At 54.0% G+C, this 24,076-nt stretch overlaps 1 protein-coding gene across 1 annotated transcript; it reads right to left on the bottom strand.

Annotated features, from left to right (window-relative positions):
* Positions 1-1,842: 1,842 nt before the first annotated feature.
* Positions 1,843-15,364, bottom strand: SDC1 (syndecan 1). Its single transcript, XM_021713413.1, has 9 exons — positions 15,301-15,364; positions 14,795-14,959; positions 13,676-13,708; positions 10,982-11,098; positions 5,613-5,743; positions 5,195-5,276; positions 3,652-4,130; positions 2,664-2,790; positions 1,843-2,466 (listed from the first exon to the last, which is right to left on the bottom strand). Exons 1-9 carry the CDS (start codon positions 15,362-15,364, stop codon positions 2,297-2,299), a joined length of 1,368 nt encoding a protein of 455 aa, XP_021569088.1. The 3' UTR covers positions 1,843-2,296.
* Between the last annotated feature and the right edge of the window lie 8,712 nt (positions 15,365-24,076).

The following is a 24,076-nucleotide window of genomic DNA, read 5'->3' as shown; positions in this document are numbered from 1 at the left end:
CTCTAATATGCAAGTGACTCTTTTGGACCTCTGGCACTTAAGACTGTTTGCTAGTGAGTTGTCAGAAATTGCACAACAATGAGCAAATGGAACAGATAGCAAACTGAGTCAGTAGGGAGCTCCTCTATCTTAAGGAATAAGGAGTGATGGGCAGTAGGGCAAGAGTGCTAGAAAGAAGGGAGAAACTGAGGCCTGCCCCAGGCATGATTGAAGAGGGCAGAGGCCTCAGTCTTCCATGACAGCAGTGCTCATTCCACTGCTCTGTACCAAGCCAGAGTTCAGCCCAGAGTCAGACTGCCCCCCACAAGGCAAGAGGCCGGGACATCGCCAGGCCAAGAAGAGACTCAACCACCACCACAGCAGCCTGTTGCCCAAGGTGTCAAGTACCATTTATTGCAGTTACACAAATGGGCCCAGCCAGAGGTTTGGGCGCCGTCGAATGGACCAGCAGATGAGCTGGATCAGCAACCCCTTCCCCACCCCAAGTCCTGTCCAGTCATACACTCTGAGCAGAAGGTCCTAGTATCCAACACAGGGCACAGGCTCCCTTCATTTGGCAGTGTGTCTCTGAGCCACAGAGCAGCCCACTACTCAGAGTGGCTGAGTCGCTGGAACATTGTCAAATTAAATAAGCAAGTGCAGGAGTCCCCGGGAGCCCTGGGCTAGGGAGGGGTCTCTGGTCCCAGCAGCGGGGTGGGGGGAGGGTATCCAAGATGTCTGTGAGGCAGGCCTCAGTTCCACACTTTCGAGGGGCTGTAACCTCAGGTCAAGCCATGTTGGGGTCATCTACCTTCTTTAGGCTTTTAGAAGATGGAGCTCGGAGGTTGGCAACACAGAAATTCACATGAGCCTTATAAAATCTTGGCTGAGCCTACTGACTTCCAGAATTTCAGCCAAAACAAAAGCCAGATAAACCAGAGAGACGCTGGGCCCGGAATCCCTCCCCACGGGAAAGATGAAGGCACACAGATGAGAGCCATGTTTCCCAAAACGTTGGTGTTTGCAGAAGAGGCTGGTCACATCCACCCAGAGGGCAGAAGCAGAGGCAGTGGAGTTCACAGGACTACTTTATATTAAAGTTTATTACATTTTGAAAATCTACTATACAGGGAAAAACCCATTGGATTAAGTAGAGTTTTGCCAAAAGCAAAAGACTATCACTCTTTGGAAAACATTCCTGATTCCAGCCCTGGGTGGGGCCGCAGGAGTTAACGGTGAGCCTGGTCCTGGGTGAAGGCGCTCAGAGCCAGCTGTGCCCACGATGCCTCTTGTCAACTTCCAGGAGGATGCATCCCCCAGAGACGTCACCAAAGACAGGATGGGTATGGTCTGCAGGAGCACCTCTGTCCCCCGCCACCATCCCACAGTCTCTCCTCCTTGTGCAGCTTGAGCCACCAGCATTCACTTCTCACACAGGCTTCTCTGACGTCATGGCAGCATGGCCCTGAGCTCATGGACACAGACATGACTGCTCAAAAGAGGCGGCAGCCTAGAGTGGCCAGCCCATCAATGGGCCACCAAAAATGGGGCCACCATATAGCCCATACCCTGTTGCACACATGAGCGACAAACTCAGAGACAACACACAAACTAAGCCTACATTTTGGCTTCCAGATTTGGTTTTCCTAGTTAAAAAAAAAAAAAAAATCTTCTTAACCCTGATGCTGTCTCCTGAACGTAGATTAGGGAAATAAGATGGGGGATACCAAATCAACTTACCTCAGAAGTAACAAAGTCTACTGGGGCTATGAACAAAGAAACTAGAGGAAACATGTGCAAAAACGAGTTGATATCTAAATTAGACTCCCCCAGAAACAAAGTGAATTCTGATGGAGCCCTGACCTTCTCTCCCCATCACTCAATGGCCAACGCCCCCAAGACGGTTGGTGCTACGAGTAAGTGCTATAGATGTGTCAGCCCTAAGCCCCACCCACAGCATCTTCCAGCCACAGAGGGCCATCCAGGTCCAAGGCAGTCGGGTCCCTTTTCTCTCCAGAGCTGGGCCTTGGGAGGGGCTGCTCCAGTCTGGAGAAACCGAGTCAGAATGGTGAGATGCCAAGTGCTGGCTGTGGTGGAAAGGTCATGAGAGAAACCCTTTGTGTCCCAAGTCTCCAGGCAGAAGTCAGAGAAGCAGAGGGGAGCTCCCCAGCACAACCCAGGACTCCATGGGCAGGAATGGCAGGAGGGGCCGAGGTGCTGGGGAGGCAGCAGGGGAGGCCAGGGCCTGCAGTTCTTCACGGAAGAGGCAAGTGGGGGCCTAGTGAGTGGCAGGGGGAAGGGGAGAATGGCTCCCCCGTCAGGCGTAGAACTCCTCTTGCTTGGTGGGTTTCTGGTAGGCCCCACCATTGGCTTGTTTTGGCTCTTCCAAGGAGTAGCTGCCCTCGTCCTTCTTCTTCATGCGGTATAGCATGAAACCCACCAGGCACACAGCAAAGATGAGCCCCACCAGGCCTCCAGCAATGACTCCTAGGGTAGGCAGACAGAGGCCGGCTCAGTTTGACAGACTCCTGGGTTCTACGGCAGTCCCCCCTCCCACAGTGGGCAGCCCAAGAGCTGGCCTTGGCTGTGGCCAGCCCCACAGCAGGGCTAAAAATAGCTCCCCCACCCCAGAGCAGCAGTTTGTCCCCTCCCAAACCCGACCACCCACCTGAGGGAAAACTCACCTCCTAGTACCTCCTTCCTGTCCAGGAGGCCCTGTGAGGCCCCCTGATCCACGGGGGGCTGGTTCCGGTGGTCAGACTCCACAGCCACTACAGCTGTGTTCTCCCCGGAAATTTCAAAGGTAAAGTCCTGTTAGAGGAGTGGGGAGGGAGAGGTCAGGTTGGGCTGGGCCACTGCCAAATCCAGAAGCACTTCCTGCCCCTCAGATCTCTGCTGCCATCCACTCAGACACAGTCAAATTCAATCTCCTGGACCCCAAACCCAAGCCCTCTTGCCTTATCGCACTGGATCCTGGCTGGAGGGTGGCATCGATATCACAAAAAGTGATACAAAGCACCATTTTTGTATGGAGATAAGTAGATTTTAGTGTAAAATTCCCATGATACTATAAGATAAAAAATAAGACTTGGGCCAGGCACAGTGGCATACACTTGTAATCCCAGCACTTTGGGGGGCCAAGTCGAGAGGATTACTTGAGCCAAGGAGTTCAAGACCAACCTGGGCAACACATCAAGACCTTGTCTCTACAAAAATAAAAAAGATTAGCTAGCTGTGGTGGCATAGTCCCAGCTACCCAGCTGTGGTGCCTGTAGCCCCGGCTACTCAGGAGGCTGGAAGGATCGCCTAAGCCCAGAAGGTTGAGGCTGCAGTGAGCTGTGATGGTGCCACTGTACTCCAGACTGGGAAACCCCAAGTAAAAAAAAAAAAAAAATATGAAGAAAACTGATAGAACTTTCACACTTGCAGCAGCAGGGTGGGACAGACCTCACATAAGTTTGGTAAACCCTTGAGTGATCATTAAGGACTCTTTTGCTCTGGCTTCATAATTAGTCTGTCCTGCTCTAGGTGAGGCCCTGAGGGCAGGAGAAGGTGGGCTCCTATGCCCTGACTTCATGGTAAGGAAATCAATAGGCTCACAGGGTGCCAGGCACTAGAGGCCACCCTACCTACTGGACCCCTAATGTCACAGGGAATGCAAAGGCGGCTCACCTGCTCTCCAGAGCCCTCTCCTGCTGGGAGCTGATTGGAGGTTCCATCCTCAACAGCCTTCTCGGTGGCAGAAGGACCCCTGTCCTCCACGCTGGGAGTGTGAGGGTCAGCTTGACCAGGCCCTGCGGGAGCTGAGGTCTCATGGTGGCCAGGCTGCATGTCCTTGTTGGGGTGAGAGGTGGCGGGCGCCTGGGCTGTGGTGGCTCTGGCTGTTGAGGCCTGATGGGTGGTTGGGAGCTGTGTGGTCTCCCTGGGTGTGAGGGTGGCCTCCTGCTCCCGGGCAGTGAGGTCAGGTTCTGTTTCTGACAGGACTACAGGCTTTCCCTCCTCTTGTCCCTCTCCTGCCAGCTGGACGGAGGTGGAGGTGGCCGGGGCCTCTGGGCCAGTGGGCTCTGGAGCTGTGGGTGTGGCTGTCAGGAGCCACATGTCCTTCCAGGTGGAGGGGGTCTGTTGTGATAAGGTGATATCTCGCAAAGCACCTGTAGGGCCAGAGCAGAGTGTGTCAGGGGTGGTAAGGCTCTAGAGCTCCTGGACCAGCCAGGCTCGGACTGTGAGGAAAGCCGGCACCTGGGTAAGGACCCGGGTTCTGACTCTTAGGCCAGCAAGCACAGCAACTCTTCCTGCTGCAAGAAGCCCTGACCTGGGTGGAGCTAACCAAGGCTAAACTTGACTGGGAAAACAGACAAGGAGAGCTGCCCTTTCCTGCTGCATGTGTCTGGGGACAGCCTGGTCTCTGGAGCCATGAGAAAGGCACCACAACCACCTGAGAAAGAGCTTTCTGGTGACCATGCGTGTGGCGGTGGGCAACCCTCAGGGGCACGATTGCTTTACTTCATTGCCCCCAGTGCACACATCTTTCTGGCCCTCTCCCTGACTCACCTGCCCTCCCACAGAAACGTCCCTGCTCCCAAGAACAGACGCTGTATACTACCTTGTAACTCCCAAGCCCCTGCCTCGGCCACTTCCTCAGCCCTCCTTCCATAGCTCTCACCCCTTTTCCACTTAAGAACTACCTCCTCTGGGAGGCCTCCCTGACCGCCTCCAGCCCAAGGACTTCTCTCCCCCAGGGAAAAAGAAAATAAGGCAGGGAAGACAGATGGAAGAGCCACACCTCAGCAGGCTATGTGCTGTCTCACAGTTCCCCACAACCTTGTCAGCTTAAGATATCATTCCCATTTTACAGCTGAGAAAACAGAGGCTTAGAGGAGCCAAATAACCCTCTGCAGGTTGGTTACAAAGGTTACATTACCTTGTGAATAAAGAGGAGAACATGAACCTGTGTGCAGCAGGCAGCCCCAGGATCTCCTGGAACCCCCCAGAATCCCATTTACTCTGAGCATGTTTTCTCCTTAACCAGGTAGCTCCTGGCAGTACAGACCCCATTCTTTATCCCACTATCACCCTTTGGACCTGGTTGGGCAGGGACGGGGGGGATGGGGGGGTACACTCAGTAAATGCTCAATAAACACAGAATACTGACTGACCACTGCCCACAGCCATGGCCTGTCACCATCTTGGTTGGGGCCCTCCATGAAAGCCTCACCTGCGCCTGAGCCAGAGAAGTTGTCAGAGTCATCCCCAGAGCTGTCCTGGTCTTCAGGGGGCACATTTGTGGCCACAATTTGCTAGAAAAAGATCAGAAAAGGGTGTGAGTGGAGGCTTGGTTGGGCCCTGCTGTTCTGGGTGCCTGTGCTAGACAGCTGAGTGGACTTACCCCACCCCGCCCCCTCATGTGGCTCCGAGACCTTCAGCTCTGGGCAGCCCTTTTGTTCCCCACACAGCCCTGATGCTACAACAGCACAGCACATGCTGGGTGCAGGGACACACAAGACAAGGCAGGATCCTCGCTCCGAGAAGAACAGTCTGGTGAGGGAGCTCAGACCTCTCAGAAGGGCAGACAGAATAAGCTGTTCTGGGAACACAGGCTGAATCCCCCATGGGACCCTATCAGCCTACTCTACGCTGAGAATCAGGTCTTGGGGGCCATCAGCCAAGAAGCTTTGGGGTCCAAATGCTGACCCTGTCCCACTTTTGAGAGCACCAGGAACAATCCCAGAAGAACCTGGATTCAGGGAGGCCACCTCCAGGCATGCTGAACACCAAGGTGTAGACACAAAGGGCCTTGCAGAGAGGGCGCTGAGGCCATAATGCTCTTCCCACACCTAGCCCAGTTTCCCATTCACAGGAAGGACTGGGTCCAGGCCCTCTGGTCAGAGTATCATCCTCAGTGGGGAAAGAAGCACGGGGCACCCACGCAGCTAGGGGTAGATGAGGCTAATTTGGAAAGAGCCCTGTACTAAGAAGGCTCAGGTACTGGAACGGGCCCCATTTGCAAAGAGCAGCCCCAGGAATGCTGTTGGCCTGGCCCAGCTCCAAGAGGCTGCAGGGGCCAGAGTGCAAACATATAAACATATGCCGAGTTCCTGAGGCAGGGGCTGACTGGCAGGACTGGCAGGGCAGGGGCAGGGGGAGGAGATGGAACATGCCACACACAGTGAGCAGGCCTGTGCAGAAGCCATGGGGGGTGGGAGGCAGAAAGTCGGGCAACTTCTGCCCTTAACACTGGCTCCGGGACCACAGGTGGGAAAGGGAAGACCTTCAGCCAGGTGGCAAAAAGGGTGGCTTTAGGAGTCCTATTCATCATCCAGATTTGACCCAAACAACCCCCACTCACTACACGGTTTGTCTTGGGAGGCTCCGATGTCAGGGACCAGAACAAAGAATGAATAAAAGCAGAACAGGGCCAAGAACAGGGCACAGTGGCTCATGCCTGTAATTCCAGCACTCTGGGTCTGAGGCAAGAGGATTACCTGAGCCCAGGGGTTTGAGACCAGCCTGGACAACTTGATGAGATCTCGTCTCTACAATAAATCAAAAAATGTGCTGAGTGTGGTGGTCTGTACCTATAATTGCAGCTACTTGGAAGGTTGAGGCAGAAGGAACGTCTGAAACTAGCAGGTAGAGGCTGTAGTAGCCATATGATGGTGCTACTGCACTCTAGCCTGGGCAACAGAGAGAGATGCCGACTCAAAAAAAAAGAAGCAGAAGCAGAACAGCATAGTACAGCCCAGTCCACGGGCTTTAGTGACCCCTGACCTCTGTCACTTACTAGCTGCATGGCCCTGAGGATTTGTTAAACCTCTTATGGCCTCAGTCTTCCGATCTGTAAAATGGGGAACAGTAGTAACATCTAAACCTGCAACAGGACTGCTGCAAAATACCATGAGGTTCTGCAGGTAAAGAACCTAATGGAGCCTGGCATGTCAGGAGAGCCCACAAACAGTGGCCACTGCTCTAATAGGGGAGCCAGAGCCACTCAGCAAGGGGAGAGAGCTCAAATGCTAGCAGGCCTGTCTAGAAAGGGGGTGGGTTGGAGGGAGATAGGGCTTCATGAGAAGAGAAGGGCAGGAGGGCACTCGTTCACCAGGAGCCTCTGCACAGACTTGTCAGAGGGGCCTGTCTGAGGCTGGGTCCAAAGGAACACGGCTTCTCAGCCCAAGAGGCCTCGCCAGGTCCTGGCCACAGGCCCACAGGCCGCACTCCTGAGTGGAGCAGGACCTTTGGCCTCCTGAGGTAGCCCCGGGGCACAGATGGGCCAGGTGGAGGCTCCGCCTCTATGGGCCCAGGCCAGAGGGACATGTGCAGAAACCACAAGGCTAGAAATAACACTGAACTTCCTTTGAAAGTACTAAAGCAAAACTGTACCCCCTCCCCCAAGAGAAAGGTTTTGACCCGAGAAGGGCCTTTCACGGCCCATCTACAATGAATAGGCACAGTCCACCATGGTGCATCTACAATCCACCATGGCCCATCTACAATGAACAGTCATAGTTCACCCCCGCACACACCCATACACATCCTATCTATACCATCCCCACGTGGTGCTTCAAATATCTGTGCTGCCTTCACAAAGATCTGAAGCTGCTCCTAGCCTCCCTCAAACATATCTTCTTCAACAACAAAGAATACTGCCCACCAGGCAGGCACAGAGTGGGTACCCCCCCACACACATACAATCATTGAAATCACAGCTTCACTCTCATCCGAGGCCTCTGTCCCACCCTCTCCTGCTGCACCAATTCCTTCCCTGGAAGAGAAAGCTTGAGATGGGGCAGAGATGGGTTCTAACCCCATGAGCCTCCACTGCATTGCAGTGTCAAATCTTCCAGCAGAAGCCAGAGTCATGGGATCTAGGACCTATTCAACAGATGAGGCAACCGAGACCTGAAGAGAAGGCACACACGCTGAGGCTCACGTACAACCTGGGAGGCACCGCCTGGTAAGACCCAGGAAAAACCAGGGAGACCAGCCCTTCACCTACAGAGAAGCAGCAGGTTGACAGTTTCCCAAGAGCAGGGCTTCTCCCCTAACTAGATAAAACTTTGAATCTGCCCAGTCCCTAAAAACAGTTTGTTCCCTTAGCTCTGTTGGCTTATCTTCTGTGATCTTGTTTACACAACAAGATCTTAAGCAAATGTTTTCTCCACTGAAACCAGCTCCCTGGCCTTCAGGGAGCCTCTCCCCTCTCTTAGTCTCCAGTTTCCACTAAAGAGATGGGCCAGAGTGGCCTCCCCAATGTCTTCCAGCTTGGACCTTCTGTGATAGCAATTCAGATGAGAAAAAAGTAAGACTTCAGTTCCCTAGGGAAGAAATTAGCAGAAACTGCTGAGTTTGAATTTGGATTACCAAAGTGACAGCTGACTCGAGTTTTGGATGGCTTCTGGCTTCACTACGATGCAGACCTGCTGCACACTGCCTCAAGGCCTCCTGTGGGCTCTCCTCAGCATTTCCTCTGACCTGGGTCCTCCTGAGACCTCCTGGCCATTGCTCAGGGTTGCTCAAGAACAGGTGGGGTTAGCTGGGAGCCCAGCTTGTGCTGCCTGGGAAGGCAAAAGGCAAGTCAGACTTCGGCCTCTGTAGACCCCAGGAAAATCAGCTGTTCTTATAGCAAATCAACAACAGGCTTGTGGTCAGTAAGGCCTAGGCTTCCACACATCCTGTTTGCTCAAAGCATGGGCCACCTTGCCCTTTCCCCAACCACAGCGCAGACCCTGGAGTCTCACTGCTTTGAAAGCCCAAAGCCAGGTTTGGCTTGCCTGGGGGCTAGGGAATCATGGGGTGGATACATGGCATTTAGAGAACAGTGAGCAAAAGAGGAACAGTCACCCCATCACCATCTCAGCCTCCTCGGTCTTCTGGCCACACCCGGGGCTATATGGGAAGGAGCCTGGAGAGAGTCCTGGGGTCAGGTTCCTGACCCAGCAGGAAAGGGTGTACAGGAGTGAGGCCTCCTCTAAGGCTGGAAGCACTTCCCACTCGTCTTCTTTTGGTTCCTACAGCTCCAGATGAGGAAGCAGGGCTGAGATGAACATTTCTGACAAATAAGGACCAGAGCCTCAGAAAGCGTGAGGGACTCGGTCAAGGCCACCTGGACACTTCAAGTGTGGACAAACTTCCTGTGCAGCTCCCACTCTCCTTACCTGCCATCCCTCTCCCCAGCCCCAAGGGACCACCTAACCTACAGAGCCCCTCTGTTTAAAGGGAAACTTGCCTAAGGCTCATTGATGGGATGAGAGGAGCAGGAGAGCACTTTACTCAGTAGGAATCCCTGAGCCCACCCCAGGGTTGGAGGTACCAGGTATCAGCCTGCACTCGAGAAATGGAGATGGAATGACATGGCCCGGAAAGGGGTGGTGCCACCAAAGACTGAAGGTCTTCATCCTCTGCTGCCAGCCACTCCATAGAGCACCTCCAGAGTCTGTGGGCAGAGGGCTGGCAGAGAAGTTTCCAAAAGGCAGCCAAGCCAACTCCTGCCAGTTCTCACCCCCGCACTGGTTGTAAAGAGGACTACTTTCCTTGGCAACCTCCGTCCCAGCAGAGCCCCTTGCCCTGACGGGCCCTGGGGCTGAAGAGTGGTTGTGTTACAGAATTTCTTCAAGGCATCTCAGGCATGAAAGCTCCTTAGCTGTGTCACGAGCCAGGATCTCAAGTGGGCATCTCAGAGAGGTTCAAGTGAGGATGTTGATAATTGAACAGGTTGCCCATCTGCCCCTACTTCTACTCCATCTACCTGCACGCACTAGGTTCAAAGACCTATAGTCTCCAACCTGGACCCTGGATCACTGTGTCAACACTGCTTGACTTAAGAGACAGATAAAACACAAATCTCTTAAAAAGTATTACTGACTTCATAGAGTTCTGTTGCTTTTTCAACCAATGCCTTCTAAATGTATAATACTATGTAAGAAAGTCATGAAATTTTGACATTAAGTAGGTCCTAAATTTCTAAAATCTGAGGACCACTGTCCAGGAGCTTTGGGGAGAAGAGAGGCTAAAAAATAGTCTGGTTCTGGCCCTGGCAGAGCTGCCAACCTCCAGGACACAGAGTCAGGTGCCCCACTCCAGGGGGCTTCAGGAAGGGGATGCTTTGGCGGCTGGGTGGTTGCCCTAAGGGGGCCATTAGGGCCAGGCCTTAAAGTCTCCAGCCAGACCAGCCAGACCCAGGAGAGGATAAGGCAAGGCTCACTCTGGGGCCCTAACTTGGGTAGCGCTAGGGGTCTCTTTGACACACAGTCTTCTCATGGTGGAGTGGGAGAGGGAGGCTCAACTATTGGTTGGCTGTAACTGCCCCGGTGTGGTCATGAAATTCCCAGTGTCTGTGGGTGAGAGCCAAGTCACTGAATCAACAAGCCCCATTAGTCACAACACCAGGGATAAAGAGCTGCCCCTTATCAAAGGAGGTGGGTCACAACCTTTCCCAAGCAGCCCAGACCCCAGGCCTTGGTGCTGGCCCTGGGGCTGGTGGACAGGAGGATTCCAGACTGGTTCGAGAAGCCCGGGCTTCAGAGGTCAAAAGGCAGGAGAACCCCACAGTTACACAGGATGAACACCCATCATCGCCATCCCAACAAGATTCCACGAAACAGCAAACATCCTCAAGAGACTTAAAATAGAATCATGATAGCTTAGAAACCTTTTTACCTCCTCAGGTTCTCAGCCAGATTCATGAATCTAAGAGACACAGGCTGACTCTCCCCTCCCCCAGACCTCATGACTCCTAGGGGCTGAGCTACAGAACCCCACCCTTCACCTCCCACCGCTATATCAAGATGCCACACTGGCCAAGGGTGACATCCAACCCATCCCCTGCATCCAGGTCGGGGGCTCTCAGCTTTAGGGTCACTAAGAATCACCAGGAGACTGTCACCAATGAAGCCTTCTGAGTACCACACCCAGAGGCTGACTCTGCTTGTATAACAAGCCCCCAGGTCCTGGAGGTGGTCCCAGACTGCCCTCTGAGAACAATGGTCTAAAGAGAAAAAGGCCTCACCCAAGTGGGCCAAGGACTGGGGGCTTGGGGAGGGCAAGTCTCCACTCAGGTCCCTTGACCGAGTCCAGTGGTTCAAAGACAAGGCCCCAAGTAGCATCAGAGTCCTATGAACAAGCTCTAAGGGCAAAAGGATGTGGGAAGGCTCTGAAATGGCCTTTCTACACTTCCAAAGCATCCACTCTCACTGACAGCACACCTCCCTCCCCGAGGAGCTGAGGGAACCCTGAATTGCAGAGGCACCTGGCCCACTCAACTCTGAGCAGTCCAAGAAGCAGGTCAGAAGGCAAAGCATGTCAGCCTGGGGCTGGGCTGAGTGGGCACAACCTGGGCTTCACGGGCAGCTGCCTGCCCAGCCCATCACCTTCCCATCAGTTAGCTTGACCCAAAAGGGGAGAGTAGGAGAGAGCTAATGGAGCTAAGAGACTGCCCGGGCCTCAAAAGTGAAGGCTGGACTGGAAGGGCAGTGCAGGCTGCAGGGCCTCCATGTGCTCTTGCAGGGGGAGGAAATGCTGCAAAACGTCCACTCTGGCCCTCCAAATGCCCTGGTGCCCTGCAGCGTGGGTCTATGACTGCTTTCCCTTTGTGGGCAGCCATCTGTCCCTCTCCTTTATTCCTGACCAAAATGACCTAAGCACTGGCCAGGCTGGTTGGACCAAAGCATCAAGGAGGAGGGGTCTCAGGGAAAGAGCATGGTCCCACTCCACTGCTCCTGTGTCGGGTGGTGGGGCAGCTCTCTGCCTCCTTCTGGACCTGTTCTTCACCAGGACGATGGAGGGGGCTTGGCTGGCTAATCCTAAACGCCCTTATGGATCTGACAGGCTAGGCTGGGTGGTGTGGGGTGATAAGGAGGCCACAGACGCACGCTGGTGATAGGTGGAAGGGACAAGGCCCCTGCCCAGGAGATGCTGGGCTCCCCGGATGTGAAGGAGCCAAGGCTTGCTTCCTGACTCAGAGCTGAAAACCATGCCTGCGGGGCGTGAGGGGGGGGCATGCTAAGGCCACAGATCTCTGGGCCTGAGCTCCAAGACCCTGAAATCCCTCCTATCCCCCCACCCCTGCTAAAGCCACTCCCAGGAGGGAGGGGCCCCATTGGTGCCTCAAGGCAGCATCAGCATTTCCGGGACAGGCACAGTGATTTATCAGCTCACTGTCTCTCTACTGAGAACAAGGCAAGCTGGGACCTGTGAGGGTATGACAGGCAGGGAGTGATGGGCCCAGCCCAGGGCAGAAGGGGGCGGGAATAGGCAGGAAGAGGAGGCTACCCCCGCTTTCCCTCCACAGCACTACTACTGGGAGGAACAGCTTTTAGGGGACCCCCTAGTATGCACCTCTCCCCGCATACACATAAAAGCCTATCTCAGCTGTCCTAACACCTCAAAGCCCTGGGGAATCCAGGGCAGGACTAGGGGTGGAAGGACAGAAACTGTGCTTGGCTTAAAAGACCCCTTTCCATTTTGTGTAATGTCAGGGCTTTACAGAGGGAAAAACCTGAGATCAAGGTCGCAGAGCCAAGCCTCCCAGGCCTGGGCCCTTTCTCCTACACCATGCTGCCTGCTGAGAGCATCCCTGGGCCAGGGTGTTTGTAGAGAGATGGAGATCCAGGTAGCCCAATTCCCAAGTCAGGCCAGTGTTGCCACTCTCACCCCATGCCTATCCCTCCATGGAGCTGGCGCCTGCCACAGCAGCCCGCGTGCCAGGACTAGTCTCAGAGCAGACTCAGCTGAGGGCTGGGCATGGAACCAGAGCTGGAAGACAAGTTCCTCTGCTTTTCCCCACCTGCAGAATCCGGGCCAGGCAAGGCAAGATTTCACTTGGGCAGGTGTTGAGCAAGGCGGCCCAGCCCAGGTCTTGCCAGCCCCAGCACCTGGTGCTACTCTGGAAGCCAGGCAGGGCTCTATCCCCGCAGGCCTCCCAGTGACCCCTCCTCAGGGACCCGTAGCACGGACCACCAGAGGTGGCCAAAAGAAAATGATCAGACTCAGTAGGGTAAAAACCTAGTTACAGTTTGGGCTCTGCTCCTAGGTAATGTTGGAAAACACCCTGCCTCAGGTTGCCCATGTGTACAATGGAGTTTGGTCAAAATGGTGGCAAGAATGCTCCCAAGTCCAAGTCGGTGGCTTCTACTCTCCACAGGCTCTCTGGCTGGGGAGTCAAGACTCACCTCTAGGGGAAGCCTTGCTTCCCAGATGTGGTGGTAGCAGCAGGCTGCCCATGGGAGGGGTGGCATACCACAATGTGGTCCTCAGCAGAAAAAGCCATGATGGGCAAGTGGGGACAGGGACACTTCTTGATCACACTGACTCAATATCATCACTCTCAGCTTCCTAAAGGGAGACATGGCCTAGGAAGGGTGCCGGAGATGTCCCAAATCAAGGTGACTCTGGGGATGGCAACCGGCAACCCAAGGAGACATAAGAGGCAGCTAAGACCTTCAGGGCATTGTCCTGTCCCAGCCCTGGCTGTCTCAACAAGCCAACTAAGGAAGCTCAATTCAGGATTCCCCCAATCAACCCCTACAGGAAAGTTAAGCCCCATCAGCCCCCATAAGGTCCCTGGAACTGTTATCACTGGCCTTGGGGGCTTTAGGGGCTGACACCTCTAGCATATGAATTTCTAGTGACATCCTTCCCCTGGACAAACTAAATAAAGTGTCTTCAAGTTTCACAGAGGCAGAAACTGCAGCTTTGGACACACCTGCAGCCAGCCAGGGCTCCAGTCGTGTGTATACTGGGGGGAAGGGGCAACATGCTCAAAGGTTATCACCAAAATCTCTTCTATCAATATCCCTGTAGTTGCCCAATGTCCCCCTTGAAAGCAAAAATGCCTCTGGGAGGGCTACAGAATGCTAGTCCCTCACACTACAGCATAAATCAGTTTCATGTGGGGAAAGGGCTAATTCTGGAACTGGGCCAGTTGGGGCGGGCAGGAGCTATGGAAGATGGAAAAGGATTATAAAAGTGTAGCTAGAAGATGCCAAGACCAAATCTGTTAACCTTTGTCAGGTTGTAGCTACCAGCAATGCCGTATCCAGGAAAGAAAGACTCGACTCCCTGTGCTCCCCCTTGAACCACAAATGTACATGCCTTTTCTTTTTATGGGCTAACCTGGGAACCTGACCTCTCAAATAAAGCACAGTTCAGACTAAGCCAGCACTGAGGCTGCTGGGAAGCCTAGACAGAGACACAGGAAGGGCAGGGCAGAGTATCCTTGAAGGTGTCCCAAGGAGGGTAGGGCTGGAACCTTCTGGTTTGGGTGATAGAAGATAGAATTTTCTGAGAAGGTTGTGTCTGAAGAAGTTGGGTTGCTCCCTAGATACTGATGGGGCCCCAGACCAATGGCTCGCCCTCTTGGTGGGCTGGGGGCTCTGCACAGCCTCAAACGTGTAGTGTGGAGCTCCTAAGGCCCTTGCAGCCTTTGCATGCAGTTGGTGGAAGTACCTGAAAGGGAGACTGTGGATGCAGCTCCAGTCTCAGGAGCTCAGAGGCCATAACGCCTTGTCCATGCCTCAGGGATTGCTGGCAGTGGGGAGGATATCTAAGGATCTGACCTGGGCTGGGGGTTACTTAAGAATAGAAACAACTGAATTAGGCTTTGGGAGGAAAAAATAAAGTAATTGCAGCTGATAGCTATTGAGTATTAGGTGCCAAGTACTAGCCTAAGCACTTTCCCTGAATTAATTCGATCTTCACGGCCACCTTCAATTCTAGCACCATGCCCACCTTACAGTTGAGGAAACTGAGGCTAAGGGCTTGTGTCTTCTGTCCAAGGGCACACAGTTACTGAAGAGAGGCCAGCAGGCAAGCTGTGAACTACCCATCGCGGTGAAGCCCACTGGGATGCCCTCATCCTCAGGGAGAAAAGTCATGTTTCTCTTGGAGGAAGCACAGAGGAAAGGGTCCTCCCTGCAGCCTGGCCCAGCTTTGTCGGCATCCCCAGAGAACAAGGTTCCTTCTCCAGGAGCACCTTTGGTCTGAAGTTCTGGGCACAAACAGCTGTGCCCCACAACCAGGGCTCTGCTCAGCTGGACTGAGCCCCCACCCAGATAGCCCAGTGTCTGGGTTTGCCTGGCCTCCTCCCCGACCCGCCAGCCCAGCCTACACCTCTTCAGATCAGAAGGCAGCTCCTGGCAGAGATTCCAGCATAGGAGAGCAAAGTCTGGCCTGCCTGGGAAGGCTCATGTTTCTGCCAGGGAAGGGGCAAAAGCCATGTTTGTAGACCCTGTTCCGTCAGCACCACAGGGGTCAGACCAGTCGGTCATTCACACAGAATAACTCCACACCCAGTTAGGTCAGAGACTGCACCCCTTCCCTGGTCATGACCATGGTGCGAGGGTTCTTCCAGGGACTCTCCATAGGGGATCAGCCTCAATGCTCCCCCAGACATGTTCCTCTTTGCTCCAGGCAAGGAAGGGGCCCCCAATCCTATCACATGTTACTTCATTGACTCTTTCGGTGAAAAATTCCGTTTTACAGGAAACTGAGGCTGAGAGGTAGGTGAAGAATCGTACCCAGGACTACATAGGGAGGAAGTGGCAAAGCTCATATGTGCCCCAGGTGGGTCATACTCCATGTCCTGTGCCCTTCCCAGGCTCCACCTGTCTGCCCAAACCCAGGTTGTAACTAACCAAGGCAGACTAGCCAGCTAGTTCTGGGCCCCACCCCACCTGCCCAGGCCCAAGGATTCGGGACCCCAAACTGGGTCCCCCAAAGGCAGGCAGCCTCAGGCCTTCAGGCTCAGGTGGCTGCCCTTACACTGGAAGACAGGTGGGCCAGAGTGCCTACTGCATGTCCACTTCCTAGACAGGGTCAATAAGAATGATCCTCATTCATTGGGGGTGGGGGGAAAAGTAAGAGGTTCTCTACTCTTCTCACAGTTCTCTGAGTCTAGGATGCCCTCATCACTGCTTCAGATTCACCTGTGAAGACCTAGAGGGTGGGGAGGACAGCTTCCTGGACTACACAACAACCAGGCCTGGCCTCAAGGAAACTCCACCTATGTGCCTCCCCCAGGCCCTGGGTTCCCTTCAGAGAAACTGTGGGGCAGGGGATGGGAAGGCAGAGCCTTAGGATCTCAGGTAACCCAAGTGAGGCCCATTCTCCTAGCCTGGCCCACAGCTCGGCAGACCCTGGCCAGCCAGGAGGTCTTGCTGCCCAGGACCATCCCCACGCCCCGTCCTGAAAGGGATGTGATCAGCATGATAGCAGCACCGCACCCCAGTGGTTTTCTCTGGGAGAAGCTGGAATGACGTCAGCCTCTATGATGAGTCTCAGAGGCTTCTGAAACATCCCAAAGCCTAGGGCCCTGCAAGCCCAAACCTGACTGTCGTATCTATCCAGAACACTCATGGTGATAGGACCTCCAAGGGCCCAGAGAGTTTCTGAGCAGGAGGGATGCTGAGAAGCTCCTGGAGAGCAGAGTCCATGCCATTGTGTGTCTTGGCCATGGGACCGACATGATCTAGTCCCCAGCCAGGTCAGGCCTGGCTGGAGCATCAACGGAGGCATAGAAACAGCAAGGCCAGAGCCCAAGTCTTAGCGGGCTTTCTGGGGCCTCCTGGTACCCAGCAGGTGCCAGATACCATGGGGATACAAACTCCTCGGTCCTCCAGAAGTTCCCTCCCACCTCCCCATATCCCATTCTGGGGAATGTGCAATTCTCCCACTTACCTCATGACAGGCAGAATCCTGTCTCTTAGACTGCACCCAAAGAGGACCAGGGGACCACAGGAAGTGCCAGGTAGCCCCAAGTGGAAAGGGTTACAGATTCAAAGTAGCACCACCGTGGTGGGAGAGTTCTCCCAACCCCTTTGGAGATCAGCGGTGCTCAAGAGTGGTTCCAGAGCAGAAAGGGTTACAGATTCAAAGTAGCACCACCGTGGTGGGAGAGTTCTCCCAACCCCTTTGGAGATCAGCGGTGCTCAAGAGTGGTTCCAGAGCAGGACTGGCAGCCACCATGGTTCCCCCCTCAGGGAGACTCCCCTACCCTAACACTTCCCATGGCCAGAAAGCAGGCCTGCATGTTTGAAGTTCAACAAATGTCCTGCCTCACAGCTCAAGATCCTCATTTGAAATTGTTCCGTGGGACTCTGGGACAAAACCCTTCCTCTGACTGAGGAGACATGAGAGGTGCTGAACTGTGAGGCTCCCTTGTTGTCACTGCCCCCCTGGCCTATGCAGAGACTACCTGTCTGGTTCTACCGTCTCACACATGCATCCCCTGGACCAGGCGTGGACACCTCCCCACTATCCAAGGCTGTGCGGGTGTTCAGGCTGTGGTTTTAGAATTGGTAGAACCCAGTAGGGCTCATGAACCTCCCCACTTCTAGCACTTGAGACAGAGCCCTCCTGGGGCAGCAGGAACACAGCCAGGTCCCCACAGACACCTGCCAGTCACACGCCTTCAAAAACATGATCTCACCTCTGCCTCTCACCTCCTCCCCATTTCACAGATGGGCTCACTGAGGCCGAGAATGGCCCACATACAAAGCCACACAAAAGTAAGAGGCAGGGCCAGGGTGGGAAGCCAGGCCCTAACCTGTATTTCATTTTACCTACCCCCGCCCCCACCTCAGGCTGGGCCACAGGAGGGGGGTCAGTGAGTCCAGGCTGGCTGGGTGTCAGGGGAGGACCTGTGGGCCTGGCATCATGACTCAGCTGATGAGTGGACTGATTAACACGCCCACCTCCCCCCCGTCCCAACCTGCCCGCCAGTTTTCATTCCTGCTGTTGAGCGGACCTCAGGTAGGTGCCAGGATGCCTGGGTGTGTGCATACAGAACATCTCCCGGCCCCACCTAGCCCGATCCTGCCCAGGAGCCTCTGTCCATCCTGGCTCCCACACTAAACTTCAGTATCCTCCTCCAGGTAGCCTGCCCTTCTCTGCCCAGCCCATCCCACAGATGGCCCTTTGGGGAGCCAACTCTCGCTCAAATCCCAGAGGGAATAATGGTAGTGGATGTGAGCCCCCAACAAGTCCTTCTGTGCCATCTTCACCCTCTTGGAAATGAAGAAGAGAAGAAGGCCCCTTGATCAGAAGGGGAAACTGAGGCCCACAGGGGCAATGGCCTGCCCAGGCCACGCGTGGTTGGGGACTCAACTGGGACTAGAGAGGATCAGTGTCCTGGCTGCCCGTCTCTAGAAATTAACTTCTGCAGACTTCTAAAGCCAGGGCCATGAGGAGTGCCACAGCTGGAAAACCAGCAACAAGGGAGGCAGAGAAGAAGGTACAGCCAGGTGGTGACCAGGTTCCCCAAAAACGAGGACTGCAGCCTAACAGGCAGGAAAGCCCACTGGGGAAAGCGAATCAGGACTGTCCAGGCAAAGCCCAGCTACAGTTGCAACCTGTACTGTGGGTCCACCCCTCTCTCACACATATAGATACACACACGGCCTCTCGTGGGGCTGCAACCCTCAGGTCAATCACTGAGGAGAGGAGATTTCACAGAGCTGAAGGCTGGATGAGGTGCACCCTTCATGTATAATCAGGCAGCCTACGAAGCCATGAATGCCAGGTCAGAGACCCTTGAGGGGCTCTTGGTGAGGAAAGGGACCAGGGGCAGGAGGGGACAATGTTGTGAAGCCTCGAGTTCACAAATCAACAGGAAAGGTTGCTGAGGAGATAACCAAGTGGAGGAGCAGTTCTGGCCACTACCCCTTCCCCTGACTCAATAGTCCTAAGCCCTAAGATTTCCCACCACATGCTCCCCAAAAGCTTGCCTCCACACTCACAGGTCCCATCAAAAAGCAGGACACTTTCTAGGAAATGCTAAGGCCACCCCTCCCCAGGCTTCCCATGGCCACCCCTCCTCTGGGCTCCCGCAACACTGACTACAAGGGAGCTGACCTGCTGAGACAGTCTCAGGCATGGGAATGCCAGGGATCGTCTCCTCACTCAAATGTAGGTTTGTGGGTAGAGGAGGCTCCCCATGTCTGCCTGCAGCTGGAAACTGCACAATTGCTGATGTAGCCCAGAGCCCAGGGTCCTTTGCCACTGTGGTCACACTTCTATAGTGTGAACCCGAAACATACATCCTTGTAGTGAGGGATATACACACACCTGCCCTTCCTTGGTACCTATGAGGGCACTCATGTCCCACTCGGTGGAAGGTTCTAGAATGCATGCTCCTACCCAAACCCCAATCTCTGCTGGAATAGCTGAGAAGGAAATGACACAGTACTGACTCTGTTCCAGGGTACAGGATCCTGGCACTGAAAGCCCTCTTTCCACAGACTCCCTTAATCCCATTCCTTCTCTCTAGACACACTTATGCAGGGCCTCAGGGGCACTTTCAATCCAAGACTCCAGAATTGGTGAAAAGAAGGCAACCGGGCAATAATTCAGAACGAGAAATCGTTTAATGACCAAGTCCTCATGTAACTGCCCCCCTCTGCCAGCAGGACTGGCATTGTGGGGAACCAGGTGGTGAACCCAGCACAGCAGCCAGAAACCTTGGGTTCTGGTTGCCCCAACTGTGTCATGGTGTCTGCTTCCCAGCTTAAAAATAATCTACTAATTCCATGAATGATTCCCCAGGTGAAAGATGAAAGGTGAAAGATGGCCCACGCTGGGAGATACCTGGAGTGTAGCTCGAGAGCTCCATGCAAACAGGCTACTCCACACCCAAAGATGTACAGTTTTTGCCTGGGCCCAGCCCACACATTTCCCACTCTGCTCTCTCGGGTTCCCCTCGGCATTCTGTGAGGAGCTCTTGCCTATCCCTCGGCAGCCATCACATGAACCCAGCACAAGCACAGAACATTGCCCAATGCTCAGGGTTTGCCTAAAGGCATCGTACAGGCCAGCTCAGCCCAGCCCAATGTCCCCTCCACCCAAACCGCTCACACCCATGGTTCTCCAAGACGGACCAGCAAATACTCAGAAGGGCCTCACAAGGTTCAGTCAGCCCCCACAGGCCAGGCTTCTCAGGGTGATTCGACAGTTCCATGATGCACTCACACCAAATACATACACACACGCATACAGCACATACGAACATCCAAATCCTGGTTCTGCCCCTGGAGGGGCTCACTTCCATAGGCCTAGCTTCCTCATTCACAAAATAAGGCAATATTATATACTGTAAAGATCTGGGGTTATATTTAAATAAGAATTTAAACTTTAGGAAAAGTACAGAGCACTCAACAGTAGGCACTCAAAGAAAGATAGCCTTAATTATATCGACAGCTAACTTTCCTCGGGCACTTTCATCACAAAGTACTTTCACACATTCATTATGAAATGAATACGCAAATGACAGAACGAGGACAGGGAGAACAGGTATCATGATGCCCGCTTTCCAGAGGAGGACAACAAGACTTGGAAAGAAAGTGACTCACCCTAGATTACGTAGTAAATTAGTGGCAGAGTTGAGACCTGGTCCTGGGGCTCTGCTTAAATCCAAAGCTGTTTCTGGATGTCACACGGTATGGGTGCGGATTATATAGAAACAAGAACTAAAATCCAAATAAAATGTGGTAAGGCTGAGCACAGCGGCTTACGTCTATAATCCCAGCACTTTGGGAGGCCAAGGCAGGAGGATCACTTGAGGCTAGGAGTTTGAGACCAGCCTGGGCAACTTAGCAAGACCTTATCTCTACAAAAAATAAGAAAATTTGGATGTGGGGGCATGTGCCCAAGTCCCAGCTACTCGGGAGGCTGAGGTAGGAGAATCACGTGTGCCCAGGAGTTGGAGACTGGAGTGAGCTATGATCATGCCGCTACATTCCAGTATGGGTGACAGAGTGAGATCCAGACTCAAAACAAAAAAACATGTGGTAAAGAGATGGAGATAGGGCCAAAGCTGACAGTAACAGTCATGGCTAAAGAACAACGACCCTTGCCTAGTCCATTCAGGTTATCTGTGACCAGCAAGCCACTTACAAGTTAAACCTGTTCGAGGAACTTGGAGCATGGAGGTCATCAAGTGCCTCCCCCAAGAGATTACTCATCTCTCTCCACTAGGGAAGGTCCCCTAAGTGCTTCATCTTGTCAGGGGCTCTTAGTTTCTCCAGGTGGGGAGCTGACAGGGAAGGGACAGCAACACCTTCAGGTCCCAGCTAAGGTCCCTGAAGGACACAAAATCCATAGACGAGACCCTTACTCAGAGCCTAAAACTCTGGACTTAGAAAGAAGTCTAACGAATCTGATCAGTTTCTTAGTACTACTGGAGAAGAGCAACAGATTAGAACTAACAGAAAAGCTGCTTGCTACACTGAGGCACACAAATGTCACTTCTGGCTGCTCTCAGACAGGGATGGAAAAGGAGAAAGGCCAGAATTCAAAATGGGGCAACATGTGGGCATCAGGCACATGGACAAAGTGCTTTTCAGAGCACAGTAGACTCAGGAGACAATGCCTTCACCTAGCACAGTGATGAGGAGATTAAATCATGCAGAGCATTTTTTTGTTGTTGATAAAGGAAGAGAAAGAAATATTTCAGAGAATCTTGCCCAAAATAAGGATACTTTTGTGGGTAATACGGATTCCTAGCTCATTTTTAAAACCTGGATACCAAGGACACCTCATTCTAAAGGGATTTCTGGAATCCAAAATTCTGCTGCAACAGAAAAGAATCCTCTATAAAGTACTGAGAAAGTCAAGATTTATATTCTTTCCAGGCTCTCTTCTTTCTCACCCCTCTCCCCACCAGTCTGCATTAATGAGGTTTTATTGGAGCCCATCAGGAGCCACAGGTAAAGACTTAAACCGGCTCCACCCTCCCGGTGGAGCTGAAGCCAGGGGTGACATCACTTCTAGAAGGCTTTGAGCCCAAGCAGAGGCAGCCCCCACTCAGCCAGGCCGTGGGGAAATGTCTCTACTAGCCCCCGTAATTAAGGCAGAAGGGATTGTATGCCTTTCAAGGAAGAGAAGAGAGAAAGGGAGAAAAACAGCAAATAACTATTCTAAAACAAGAAAATTTTCTTACATGACCAGAAACAAAGACCACAGGAAACACACAGAGAGACAGAGAAACCTTTTTAGACAAACCTGTTTTAATCTCCCGGGAGTGGTTTTGAGCAACCTCCTGCCCCAGCAGCCTCCCCTCGCCCATTCAGTCAGGCGCCCAGGAGTCACTCCCTGCCTCACTGGTCCCCAGAGGGGTTCTGACCTGCTTCCCACTGGGGCCAAAGTGAACCCTCGGAGAGGGCCAGATCCCTGCTACTTGTGGACACCTTCTCAGCCTTAAGTAAGCCCCAGCTGCTGTGTTTCTTTTAGGGAAGGATTAGAGGAGGACTTTGGGAAGATACTGTCAGCCACAATATGCACCCACCTTTAGCCTATATGGACACTCATATAAGAGGGAGAGGGCAGAGCTGGGAAAGAGAAAACAAGCTAAACTTTATAAAATAAGAAAAACAAAAAAGAACACCTAAGCTCCAAACCAGAGCCTGGCCCCAAAGCTAAAGCAGTACTTTCAGGTTCAAGTCTAAGATCCTTCTCCAGGAGGTCCTCCCTCCTTTCCCCCTTGAGACGTTCCTGCCTCCTGGGCCCTGAATCTCCACCAAGTGTCAGAGTTTCTGGGCATCTGCTCCCACCCAGCCCACAGAAAACTCTAGGGAAACGCAGTCCACAGAGAACCCTGAACTCCATCTGCCTCCCGTTTTAACGGAGTTGTGTGATCCCATGCACAGGAATGTCTGCCTCACGCGGGGCAGGCAAAGGAACCAGTAGTCTTCTGATTCTGGCTGGAAATAGGTGGAGCACCCCACCTCGGCTGCCCCTGCAGAGGACTCATGGCGGGTCTGGAGAGCTCAGAGCAGCCAGATGATGCCAGGCGGTCAGGGAGGTAAACCAAGTAGCTTCACTCTTCTCCAGGGTCGGAACTATGACCCCAGGTGCAATCTGAGTCCCACAGAAACCACAACTCTGAAGAGCAACTTCTTGGACCTGAAAGCCAGGAGTGCACTAGAAACTCAGGTCAGAAATCATATCCTCCCTCCCCGGAGCTCCCTAGAGCACGCCCCCTCCTCTACATTCTAACTCACTGGCAGTTCCACAAGCATCAGGGAACTCTCCTGGACTTCAAAATGTTTGGAAGCACAAGTCACCTGGGAAGCAAAGAGGGCACTCTACACTTAGCCTCAAAACAACACTGACACTGTAAAATATCCCAACACTCTCCATAACTGCTAGTTACTCTTATTAGAGAGGGCAATGCTTGCAGAGGGTCCACACTGTTCAGAGGCGTGTTGAGACGCCACATTAGAAGTGGAGGACCCGAGCGCCCACCCCTGCCCGAAGCTAACGCTCCTTTCCTGCCCACGTGCCTCCCTTTGCCAGAGCTGGGGAAGTCAAGCTGTCCAGATGGGGTGGTGAGAGACCGCCGCTTCCGGAAGGGGAAGAGCCCCTGGCTCCGCACCTCCCCTCTACATCCCCGGGGATGGCCGAGCCGGCCGGCCGGGAAGGCCCCGGAATGCCAGCGCCGGGTGCGGGAGCTGCGGGGCGGACGTGGGCACCCGGCGGCCAGCGCTGACACCTGGCGGCGGCCCAGGTCCCAGCTCCCGACAGGGGCCGGCTCTGCGGGGCGGTTCCCAGGAAAGGGTTACCGGGGCCGAGAACAAAGCGCCCCCATTGGGGAAGGCGGGCTAGCGGCCGGCGGCCGGGGCGGGAGATCCACTTTCTGGGGACCCTCATGCTGTTCTTTGTCCGCCACGTCCCTCTTAAAGGAGTCTGATCCCCGCCAAGGGGAGATGCTGCCTGCATCCTCCCCAGAGACCTCCCCCAGCCTTGAGCTCCACATTTGTCCCTTTCCCCCCAACTCTACTGGGCGGGCCAAGGAACCCGCCTTCCCTCCGCGCGGCTTCAGCACAAAGCCGAGCCGGGAAGGGGGAGGCCGTTCCCGGGTCACTCGCGTGGAAGGCGTCCGCGCGCCTCGGCCGTGCCCGGCACGAGAACGCGTCCTCCCGGGCCAGCTCAACTTCAGCAGCCCAGAAGTTGGGCTCCTCCGGGTCTGGCGTTCCGAGGCCAACTTCCAGGAACCTCTCGTTGCCAGCTCGGCCCGGCTCACCTCGAGCCGCCAAGGAAAGCCTGGAAGCCCCGCAGCCGCCCGCCCGCGGCCCCCACGCAGCCCTGCTCAGTTCCCCGGGCCAACCCGCCC

The sequence above is a fragment of the Carlito syrichta genome, unplaced genomic scaffold, assembly GCF_000164805.1.
Source record: "Carlito syrichta isolate Samal-C Ts95f unplaced genomic scaffold, Tarsius_syrichta-2.0.1 Scaffold304525, whole genome shotgun sequence".
In the NCBI taxonomy this organism is placed as follows: Eukaryota; Metazoa; Chordata; class Mammalia; order Primates; family Tarsiidae; genus Carlito; species Carlito syrichta.
This window is presented reverse-complemented; position numbering and strand designations above follow the sequence as displayed.